The sequence below is a fragment of the Anomaloglossus baeobatrachus genome, assembly GCF_048569485.1.
Source record: "Anomaloglossus baeobatrachus isolate aAnoBae1 chromosome 5 unlocalized genomic scaffold, aAnoBae1.hap1 SUPER_5_unloc_19, whole genome shotgun sequence".
Taxonomy (NCBI): Eukaryota; Metazoa; Chordata; class Amphibia; order Anura; family Aromobatidae; genus Anomaloglossus; species Anomaloglossus baeobatrachus.
This window is the reverse complement of record NW_027441794.1, coordinates 185646-197670: the sequence shown is the minus strand read 5'-3', so window position 1 is coordinate 197670 and position 12025 is coordinate 185646. Positions and strand designations below refer to the sequence as shown.

Genomic DNA, 12025 nt, shown 5'->3' with positions numbered 1-12025 from the left:
GCGGTGTCAATAATAGTGGGGATGGGGTGTGGAGTTTGCATTTGTGATGCCATCTGTGGCGTGCGGCCAAGTATTAGTCGCTGCTGCAGGAGGTCTTCTCTGGGGCGGATGATCACATAGCTTGGATGGTACAGCTCTCCACAGGCAGAGCTCAGGCCCCAGGGAGGATGTGGGGAGTAGTAATTGCCTATGGCGCAGGGGTGTGATGATGGGAGCGCCGGCATTGATGGGACAACACAGAGGTTGCAGTCAAACTTCTTTACTCACTAAGATTACACCGCCTTTGGAGTGCTGTGCTCTGCTGGTATGGGCTCCAGCCGATCCAGGATAGTTTGGAGGTCAAGGCCAGTGTTTCCTTCTGTGTGTCCTTTCTAGTGGTCTTTCCTGCATCCCAGCTTCTGAGCCGTGGAACGGGTCACGGGTGGTTGCTGCACTCCTCGTGAACCCTGGGATTACCCTTCTTCCTAAGAACGCGGGTCGAATCTCCAGCTCTGGACCACGGGCCCCTTTCTATTCTGTCTTTTTTTCCTGACATCTCTTCCTGATGCGTTCTTGACCCCCTTCCTGGGTGCCAACCTGGCACTAACTGAATTCTGTGTGAGATGGCTCCTAACTTCCCCTGAAGGTGCCCCGTCTCCTGGGTTGCTGAACTAGTGGGCAGGAGGTTCCATACCTCATGATGGCCACCCCCGGCACCTACCCTGGCCCAGTCCCAGTGAAAGAGCTCCCGTGTTATGTGTTGGATGTGTTATGGTGGTTTACCGGTGATGACGTCCTCCGTATCCAAGATGAATGAGGTGCAATACCCTGTGGCGCCTGAAGCTGCAGGGGCAACACAAGTACAGTGAACTCTGTTTTGCAAGCAGGCTCATATAGATGCTTTGCAAAAAAACTTTATTCTGTAAGTCAATCCAAAATCCAAAATTAGAGGAAATCCTTTTGCTCTTCCTCTGTTTGGAAGATTTTCTGATAAAGGGCCGTCTCAGATGCCAGTCTTATTTTATTGTATACCTGATAGAATGCGACTGTAATAAACAGTATGTGGGCAGGACCTCTCGAACACTCCATGCAAGTGTAATAAACAGTATGTGGGCAGGACCTCTCGAACACTCCATGCAAGTGTAATAAACAGTATGTGGTCAGGACCTCTCAGACACTCCACAACAGACTTCATTCCCACAGGCGGAATATTAAAACTCTTTTTTACAATATGGACTCTCTAGGCATTGTACGGTAGTTCATAATAAAAATATGGCTTAAAGGGTGACCCCATCGAACAAATCCCTCCTAATACCCCTAATAGAGTGGAGGTATTAAATAAAAAGGAAACATTCTGGATATACAAATTAAACACTTTGAAGCCTATAGGTTTAAATGAGGTGACAGATCTGTGTTATTAATATTATTTTATCAATATATTTTTATTCAGTTTAATAGATTTCTTGGTTTTATATTATTTATTTATATTATGAAAATTTTATATTATCTTAATTCAGATCTTGACTTTTAAATATGTTTCATTTTATTAATGTTTATATTTATACATTTATATAACTATAAATTGTATATGATTGATGTTAATGATTCATGTTTCTAATTGAGGGATGGGGTGCGTGATTATGGGGTCCTGTGTGTGGTTATTCCGGCACTGTCCTTCGCACTGTAGTTATGCGGGAGGGCTGCTCGTTTGAAGCTTGTGAACTTTCCGTAATCTGTGCAGACGCAGTGAGGTAATTCCCACGGACCTGAACTCCTGTTACCCCTCACGCATGCGCGGTGTGGTTCTCTCCCACGGACCTGAACTCCTGTTACCCCTCACGCATGCGCACTCCTGCTTTGCTCTGGCACTCGCTTTCTGAACCTTCACAGCTAGAATCACTATACTAAGGAATACAAATATATGGTGCACATCAACACTCCCCACCAATAACCAATATTCTTTAATTCAATTAAAATTCATTATTTCAACATTCCTTTTTGTTTTTAAAACTGAAGAAATGTTCATTAATTACTTTCCTCCATGGATTTTTCTTCATTGCTTCCTGAGCGGCTTCATTAGCACAACATTAAAACCCGCAGGCGGACCGCCACCTACATGGCTTCTAACTGGATCTGTTTCGGGCCCTTATACAAAAAAATGTTTAGTTTTTACACACATTACTTTTTTGCTTATATTAACTCCTTCTAGTACGTTACCCTCATATGTACGATTGCCGCACGCGATCTCTGCACACACACTGTATATTATGTTTGCACTACTACATGAAACCTCTCAACACTTCTTACCCATAAGGACTTTCCTGCTCGTGGTCTCTGAACATTCGCACTGCATATCAATTTTTACACAACCCGTCACTATACACACGCAATTTTTTATTTTTCTTCCGTTTTCTCCTTTTCCCCTTTGATAAATAATACAAGATTGTAAGATTCAAGGTTTTTAATTATTTTTATTTATTTTTTTCTCTCTGTAATTTCATCATCAATTTAGTTTTTCAACACAACCCCCCCATTTTGTAACACAATAAATACCATAACCTTTCTACTCTTCCCATTGTTTATCCTGATCCCCTATATAGGGCTGTGGATAGAGCCTCCAGCCAGTGTATTACTACGATCCCCAGTAAATCCCACAGTTCTAGACTCTCCACATTCTGTTATATTTACAAGAAATACTTTTGCATTGTTCTTTTTCTCTTTTGCCTTTATAATTTCTATATTGTTGCGATATTTGTTACTTCCAGAACTTTTAAAGTCATCTTTTAATACATTATGCTTTAAATCTTGTTGCCGTTATTTGACTAGTCTATTGTCCCTCCAGTATTTGAAACACAGCGGGCGGTCCTCTGACGTATCTGTATGTATATATATATATATATATATAGGTTATTTCCTCTTTAGTAGATTGTTGATTTTTCCTTGTTGTCCTGATGAAGGAGACAGAATTCTCTGAAATGCGTCGACCTGAATAAAAGCATAAAGAGATGAAATAATCAACATCTGATTTTCTGGTGATAGCGCGGCATACACAAGATATCTCCCCCAATATGTCTGAATTTGCTTTCCAAGGCTGCGGCTGCCACCATCTTTTATGTGCGTTTAGGAGTTGTGACTGGCACAACCCTAATAGGGGAATGAAATTACCTTGGCTTATATCTTACTTTACCTGGTAAGACCCTATCCTGCGCTTCTATCCACAGTATTTCCTATGTACACTGTGATGGTCAGGCAGAGACTGAGTGAGTCGCGTGATGAGCGGTGAATGAACTCCGCTGAGGTCACTGAAGTCACCTGAGGTCAAGTTGCCTGCGGTCACAGGTGGAGGACCGTGGGAACCGCCAGCTGTGGCCGCAGCTAACCTGAGTGACGTCACCACTGATCGCTGCTCAGTTTCTGCCTGAACCTCACAGCAGGCGGTCATGTGCCGTGATCGCGTGCTGTGACTACATGTAGCAGAGCTTGAATCGTCGTGGGACCTCGTGTGGATTATGTTGAACCTGCACGGGTGTTTTTGGGGATTAATAAAGTGGTAAAAGAGGGTATCCGCTACATACATGTTGTGCACACACGGCTCCACTACATACACATCATGCACACACTGCTCTGTTACATACACAGCTCCGGTACGTAGACATAGTACACACATAGCACTGTCCCGTAGACATCGCACACATGCGGCTCTGCTCCATATACATCATACACATATTTTCAGCAACTTGTGTTCAAGACCGATCACGTCCAAATGTCTTAATTTTAAAGTCGCTCAACAAATCTTCTCCTCACCTGAACTTATCAATAAAGAATTCAATAAAGCAAAGATTGAAATAAGAGTGTGCAGGGGTCACATACATACGCAACAGGGGTCACATACATATGCAACAGGGGTCACATACATACGCAACAATAGTTTACTATAACCGTCCACTGACACCGCACCTCATCCCATCTAGGACTACACTGAGGAGCTGATCATGTGACCCCTGACTCCTCCCCTCCATGTGACATCATCACAGGTCCTGTAAGCACAGAGCAGCCATAAATCTAGTGTGCGGCTCTGCAGGTGGAGGTGTGTGGAGATTCCCCATTACTGGGGCAGGCGGCATTAACCCCTTCAGCTCTGAGACTTTCTTGGAGTTTTTCTCTCGCTGATTTCTATGAATCGTGAGGTTTTTGTTCCTTTTCCTCTGTTAGATACAAACGCCCCAACTATGAGAGGCCGGAAGTGAGGAAACCCGTCTGCCCTCAGTCCTCGGCCCTTTCTGCCCTCAGTCCTCAGCCCCTTTCTGTCCTCAGTCCTCGGCCCTTTCTGCAATCAGTCCTCGGCCCCTTTCTGCCCTCAGTCCTCGGCCTTTTTCTGCCCTCAGTACTTGGCCCTTTCTGCCCTCGGTCCTCGGCCCCTTTCTGCCCTCGGTCCTCGGCCCCTTTCTGTCCTCGGTCCTCGGCCCCTTTCTGCCCTCGGCCCCTTTCTGCCCTCGGTCCTCGGCCCCTTTCTGCCCTCGGTCCTCGGCCCCTTTCTGTCCTCGGTCCTCGGCCCCTTTCTGCCCTCGGCCCCTTTCTGCCCTCAGTCCCCGGCCCCTTTCTGCCCTCGGTCCCCTGCCCCTTTCTGCCCTCGGTCCCCTGCCCCTTTCTGCCCTCGGTCCCCTGCCCCTTTCTGCCCTCGGTCCCTGGCCCCTTTCTGCCCTCGGTCCCCGGCTCCTTTCTGCCCACGGTCCTCGGCCCCTTTCTGCCCTCAGTCCCTGGCCTTTTTCTGCCCCTACACAGTATAATGTTCCCCCAGAATGTTCTCATTATATGCTTACCATTATTCTCTCCAGTAATTGTATTATTACAGCGGATTCTTTATCATGTCACATCGTCATCTTCTCCCCAGTCAGGTCCCTACAATATCGGATCCTCTCAGTGGAGATCTTCTATAGAAGAGAATTCTCCTGATTGCCCCGTGAAGGATGGATATGGACAGGGAAAAGATGGCGGAGAGGATATTACACCTCACCCTAGAGATCCTCTTCCGGCTTACTGGAGAGGTGAGAGATTCTGATGACGTCACATTACATCATTCTTATCTATGGGAATAACAGATGGACAGAACTGGAGAGGTGAGGACTCTGGAAATGTCTGGAGTGAGATTTATTACTGTGTCTCTCCATAACCAGGATTACACAGTAGTGAAGAAGACCTCTAGTGAGCGCTGTCAGGCCCCTGTGTCTGACGGATGGGGAAGACCCCTGAGCCCAATCACGGGGCCTCCACCTCACCCCCCGATACATGACTACATCAATGACCAGAAGATCCTAGAACTCACCTACAAGATGATTGAGCTGCTGACTGGAGAGGTGACACTGCTGGGAATGCTGGGACATTATACAGTAACGCTATGAAGGGATCGGGGGTGACGGTATCATTGTATGTGTCAGGTTCCTATAAGGTGTCAGGACGTCACCGTCTATTTCTCCATGGAGGAGTGGGAGTATTTAGAAGGACACAAAGATCTGTACAAGGACGTCATGATGGAGGTTCCCCAGCCCCTCACATCACCAGGTAATAGACAGGACTAAATACACACGGCCTATAATTATCTGTATGTAAGGAATGAATTCAGTCCCTGTATGTGTCTCCTCCAGGTCTATCCAGTAAGAGGACAACACCAGAGAGATGTCCCCGTCCTCTTCTCCCACAGGACTGTAAACAAGAAGATCCCGATGTTCCTCAGGATGTGTTTCCTCCAGCTCTATCCAGTAAGAGATATCTACTCATGTACTTTCTGCACTAATTTTCTGTTTACATTTTAAGGCGTTTTGCTGTGGGATTTTTTCAGCTGTATTTTCTTTCCTTCTGCTTCTTCCGCTGTTTGTGTGCCGCCCCTGTAGCGGTCGAACCACTCAGATCCGGGGTCGCTGCTGTTGCTCGAGGGTCTATGGACCCGGGGGCTTGTGGCCACTTCAATGTGAAGGGGGGAGACTATTTACAGGGGGTAAGAGTTCTTGACGCCACCCGTTGTTCACGGTAAGGGAGTACCGCCGCTGCTGGGAGTGCTCGGGCTACATGGAGTGGGGTAGCCTGATGACGTTCCCTCCACAGGTAGGGGAGGCCCCGGGACTCTGGATAATGGTGGAGCGGGGGTGCGCAGGGCCAGACGGAAACAGGGGACGACCATGTACTCACTCAGGCAGCATCGGTGATGGTGCGACCGCAAAGCAGACTCTGACAACAAGGTAAACCAAGTCTCTGGGTGCCGCTGGCCTCTTGGGGGAGCCCGTCTGGAAGTCTATCCCCTGTAGTACTGTCAGGTGATCCGGAGCCTCCCTCCTTGCACAAATTTAAAGTGTTCTGGTGGCCCGTATGCGTAAAGCTGTCCGGGCCCTGCTCCCTACTTTAGTGTAAGTGGAGCTGTGCTCTCAAAGGCTCACTCGTGGGATTTCTGTGGGCTGCTTGGGTTGGAAAGCCCTATCCCCCTTGTTGCGCTAGTGCCCCTGATCTCTGAGCTTCATGGGAACAGTCCATAAAATCACTATCCTCCACAAGTTAATTGCCGGGTTGCCTGAAGATACTCCCCGACCTAGGGTCCTGTACCCTGCCATGCTTTTGGACCCAGACCGGTTATTAGACTCTGATGCTTCCTGTACTCTGAGACCAGGTCTAGACACCCAGGCTCAATACCCTGCAACTGGGTCTCCGACTCCACCGGTCCCAGACCACCGTCTGCGACCCAACCTGCCACAAACAGGGAGCCACACACTTCCCAGCCCCTCACTTCTCGAGGGCTACCACTCAACTCGCTCTACTTCCTCTCCCTTTGCTCCCCTAGGGCCAACTACTCTGTCACCTCCCAACCGTCTGCCTGACCCCTAGGTGGGCGGCCCTATTCCAGCTCAGCAACCCACTGGTGTGCCTGACAGTGTGTGGTGTGAGGTGTGGTTGGGAGTTTGGATGCTGATGGAAACAGTACCACAGGTTGGAACCCAGAACCATGAGGGGTTGAAAACTGCACCAAGAATAGGAAGTGCAGTACCCTGTGACACCCCGAATAGTCCAGGGGCGTCACATTTGTTTCTAGTGCCTTCTCTATGTCATTATGAAGGCAACTCAAAGACCTGCAGAGGGTTATGATTACTGTGTTTCCCAGTAAATAAGACCTACTCCAAAATTAAGCCCTAGTTACTGTCAGGGCCAGCGTTGGGAGGAGTCAAACTGCGCAATTTCTAAGGAACCCCACATTCTTAGGGTCCCCATCAGTTGTATTCTAAGGTTAATTGTTTAAGGACCTTTGATGACTTCAAAGTCATGTGACATGATGTAACCAAAGGTCTTTTAACTTCAGGAGTCTAAAAGAACTAAACAGAAGACAGGCTGGCATGCAGGACTGGCATTAGGGGAAAGGGAGAGCAAACTGGGCAATTTAACAGGGCTCCCATTCTCTTAGGGGCCCCAGTGTTTATATTATAATAATAATAATTTTAACCAGCTTTGCCAAAATTGGCAAAGCTTGAAAAGAACAAGGGTGTGATGCCACCACTTCTCTAATTCGTAACAAACTGCGGAGTTCCCTATGTCAGCAATCTCACTCCAGTCCCTGATGTCATTTTGCAGTGTCCATCACCAGTCTTGATGAATTGGAGCCCAAATGTTTATCTGCACAGACAGCAATACTTTGCTACCTTCTTTGGTTACAAAGCCTAATTGACTATGTTGTGGACCAATGTCACAGAGATGTTTACAGGTTATTCAACTGTCAAGGTGGTGTCAGGATCTGTGGAAACTACACTCTGCCTGCTAACTTCTCTGATGTCCGTGAGCAGAGCCGGGAGACACAGGCATCAAAGCACAGACAGGCAGGCTAACAAAAGTTAATGTCTCCTGGGCTGCTAGTTAGTGTCTTTGATCACATGCTGCAGGAAGCCAGTATCATTCTCTCCCCTTCTGTATATGCTGGCTGGACTATTTCATTAATGCCAGCTATAGGTTACCTATACTGGTGAGGTGTTGTGATACAGACTAACGGGTGGTTGTTGCGCATTATTGCTGTGAACTGTTGTGGTGTTAACCCTTGTTGTCCTTTTGTTTCTGCCTTCCTGCTCTTGCTTTTCTCCTTAAGGGTGCTTTACATGCTGTGACATTGCTAGTGATTGCTAGCGATGTCGAGCGCGATAGCACCCGCCCCCGTCGTATGTGCAACATTTGGTGAACGCTGCTGTAGCGAACATTATTGTTACGGCAGCGTCACATGCACATACCTTGTCAGCGACGTCGCTGTGACCGCCGAACAATCCCTCCCTCAAGGGGGAGGTGCGTTCGGAGTCATAGCGACGTCAGTGCGGCGTCACTAAGCGGCCGGCCAATAGAAGCGGAGGGTCGGAGATGAGCAGGACATAACATCCCACCCACCTCCTTCCTTCCGCATTGCCGGTGGACGAAGGTAAGGAGATGTTCGTTGTTCCTGCGGTGTCACACATAGGGATGTGTGATGCCGCAGGAACAACGAACAACATCGTACCTGTGGCAGCAGCGATATTAAGGAAATGAATGAAGTGTCAACGAGCAACGATTTTTCACGTTTTTGTGCTCGTTGATCGTCGGTCATTTGTGTCACACGCTGCGATGTCGCTACCGGCACCGGATGTGCGTCACTAACGACGTGACCCCGACGATATATCGGTAGCGATGTTGCAGCGTGTTAAGCACCCTTAAGTCTCTCACTGTTTATTTCTGTGAGTTTGCAGTGTGCCTGAGTTTTAGTTTTCCCGTCTGTCTTAATCTGTGTTTCCATCATACTCCTTCACTTTCCTTACCTGGGAGATCACTGACAAAGGCATCTCCACCTTCAGGGAGATCATCTTCAGGGAGATCATCTTCAGGGAGATCATCTTCAGGGAGATCATCAGATCCACCTTCCAGAGATTAGGGATAGCTTAAGGTCTCTTAGCGTGAGGGACAGTATAGGAGCCCACTGTCCTTTTGTTATTCTGCAGTCACATTGTGACAATCAGTCAGATTATTTAGTGTAGCACATTCCAGAGAACTGGTGCTACTGCAGAGATATCTTGGAGACAGGATTGGGAGGTCTGAATTAACAAAAATGTAACTCTAACCCGCCCCCGTCGCACATGCGATATCTTGTGATAGCTACGGCAGCTTCACACGCACTTACCTGCCCTGCGACGTCGCTCTGGCCGACGACCCGCCTCCTTCCTAAGGGGGCGGGTCACACGGCAGGCGGCCAATAGAAGCGGATGGGCAGAGATGAGCGGGACGTAAACATCCCGCCCACCTTCTTCCTTTCGCATAGCCGGTGGAGGCAGGTAGGAGATGTTCCTCTCTCCTGCGGCTTCATACACAGCGATGTGTGCTGCCGCAGGAACAAGGAACAACATTGTACCTGTCGCTGCAGCGAAATTATGGAAATGACCGACACTACACAGATCACCGATTTACGACGCTTTTGCGATCGTTTATTGGTGCATCTAGGCTTTACACGTTGCGACGTCGTTACTGGCGCTGGATGTGCGTTACTTTCGATTTGACCCCAACGACATCTCAGTAGCGATGTCGCAACGTGCAAAGTACCCCTAAGAATGAATTTTTCCCTAATTTAATTTCTGATGTTATGGTATAAAAAAATAAATGTACTTTCAAGATAATATCATTAAAAACTAGTAACATTGTGTTTATTTTTAGCAGATGACTGTATTGGGAGTTCAGGTGGACATCTAATATCTTCAAAATGTGAAACAGATGATAAAAGTATCACACGTGCTACATATGAAGAGCATGTTGTTGTCCCAGATATACCTCCAGTCCTTCCTCGGAAAGTTCTGTCATCTGATCTTTTCAAGCAAGTCCAAAATTCTGATTTATCACAGAATTTTAAGCAAAATAAAAGTTACAGAAGGGATGTCGAACAAGAAACGGTTCCTACAAGGGAGAAACCATTTTCATGTTCAGAATGTGGGAAATGTTTTATTCGGAAATCACACCTTGTTAGACATCAGAAAAATCACAAAGGGGAGAAGTCATTTTCATGTGTAGAGTGTGGGAAATGTTTCATTCGGAAATCAGATCTTGTTTGGCATCAAAGATCTCACACAGGGGAGAAGCCATTTTCATGTTCAGAATGTGGGAAATGTTTTATTCAGAAATCAAAACTTGTGCATCAAAGATCTCACACCAGGGAGAAGCCATTTTCATGTGCAAAGTGTGGGAATTGTTTTAGTCGGAAATCAGATCTTGTTAGGCATCAAAGATCTCACACAGGAGAGAAGACATTTTCATGCTCAGAATGTGGTAAATGTTTTACTAGGAAATCAGGTCTTGTTTACCATCAAAAAAATCACACAAAATAAACCATTTTATATTCTCAATTTGGAAAATGTTATTCTCAGAAATCCGATCTTGTTAAACATGGGAAGAAGCCACACAGGGAAGGAACATTTTTCAAGTCGTGAATAATTGAAATGTTTAACAGGTAAATAAAGTCTTTCCGACCATCAGAAATCCAACAGAGTGGAGCAGCCATTCTTACTTTCAGAATTTGCCAAATGTTTTTTATCATTAATCAGATCCTGTTGTCAGATGAGTCACACGGGAGAAGCCATCATGATGTACCATAATTCAAAGGGTTTTATCCAAAAATTGGCTACAATTGCTCAAGTAAATGGCCATTTACATGCTGCGACATCGCTAACGATATATCGTCGGGGTCACGGTGTTTGTGACGCACATGCGGCGTCGTTAGCGACGTCGCAGCATGTAATACGTATGAGCGACCTTAAACGATCGCAAAATAGCCAAAAATCGTTGGTATGTGAGAGATCGTTCACTTACCAAAAATTGTTGTGTATTCAGTAGCGAGGTTGTTCGTCGTTCCTGTGGCAGCATACATCCCTATGTGTGACACCGCAGGAACAAGCAACAACCTCGTACCTTCGGCCGGCCGCAATGAGGAAGGAAGGAGGTGGGCGGGATGTTCGTCCCATTCATCTCCGCCCCTCCGCTTCTATTGGACGGCTGCCGTGTGACGTCTCTGTGACGCTGCACGTACCCCCCCCTTAGAAAGGAGGCGGATCGCCGGCCATAGCGACGTCGCAGGTAAGGTAAGTCCGTGTGATGGGTGTAAGCGATGTTGTGTGCCACGGGCAGCGATTTGCCTGTGACGCACAACCGACGGGGGCGGGTACGCTCGGTAGCGATATCGGTACCGATATCGCAGGGTGTAAAGTACCCTTAAGAATTGGTGAGGGAAAGTACCATTTTCTTTCTTTTTAAACTTATCGTATTTTTCGGATCATAAGACATACCTAGGTTTTGTAGAAGGAAAATAGGGAAAAAGATTGAAGCAAAAAATGTGGTCATGCCGCACTGATATGGGAGGATCTGCTGCTGACACTGTTATAGGGGTACTCTCCCCCAATTTCTAGCGCAATGATGGCTTTCCCTTTAAATATTGCTTATCACAAATCTGTGGCTGCCTTTTTTTATTTACTAATACAGTGGAGAGCTGCAGATCATTGAATTTTCTAAATATAATCCAGTACCAAAACTTTTGGAAGTGTCCCTAATGTCCCCCAAAAGGAACTTCCAGGTTGTGAGATCCCACAACCCTCAGCGATCACTGATAATGAAAGCGTGAGCTCTTCGACCCCAGCTCTGCGGCATCCTTCTTAAGCAATTCACTAAAACCTTAAAGTAAGGGACCTCGCTGGATTAGTTATAGAGGAATTTCTCGTGTTTAGAGCAGCTGCAGAGATTTGTGGGATCCCGCTCTGCACACTGAGATCCCACAAACTAGAAGTTCGGGCTCAACTTTGCTAGTAAGTTGGGTATTTTGAGAGCCTTTAGGAACATTTGTAAAATGTTTTGATACTGGATTATATTTATAAATTTGACTAATTTCAGGTTGCCCACTGCTTTAGTTACTAAAAAGATCAAACAATCACTGATCTCGGGAAGACCAGCTAGAAAACACTGCCGGCAGCCAGCAAGGGCGCTCAACACAGTGAAATCCTAGGTGCATTGCCCCCTGAGAAGCATG

General features: G+C 46.8%; 1 protein-coding gene and 1 long non-coding RNA gene across 3 annotated transcripts in view; both read left to right on the top strand.

Moving 5' to 3' along the window:
* Positions 1 to 12025, top strand: part of LOC142258946 (uncharacterized) — a 450433-nt gene that overhangs the window by 363612 nt on the left and 74796 nt on the right. The window lies entirely within an intron of this gene.
* LOC142258942 (gastrula zinc finger protein XlCGF66.1-like) lies at positions 4875 to 11695 on the top strand. Of its 2 annotated transcripts, none has more exons than XM_075331497.1 (5): positions 4875 to 5024; positions 5154 to 5333; positions 5415 to 5538; positions 5622 to 5735; positions 9676 to 11695. In XM_075331497.1, exons 1-5 carry the CDS (start codon positions 4947 to 4949, stop codon positions 10335 to 10337), a joined length of 1158 nt encoding a protein of 385 aa, XP_075187612.1. In that variant the 5' UTR covers positions 4875 to 4946; the 3' UTR covers positions 10338 to 11695. The 2 variants fall into 2 exon arrangements, with proteins under 2 accessions (XP_075187612.1, XP_075187611.1); XM_075331496.1 differs by having other exon boundaries at positions 9673 to 11695.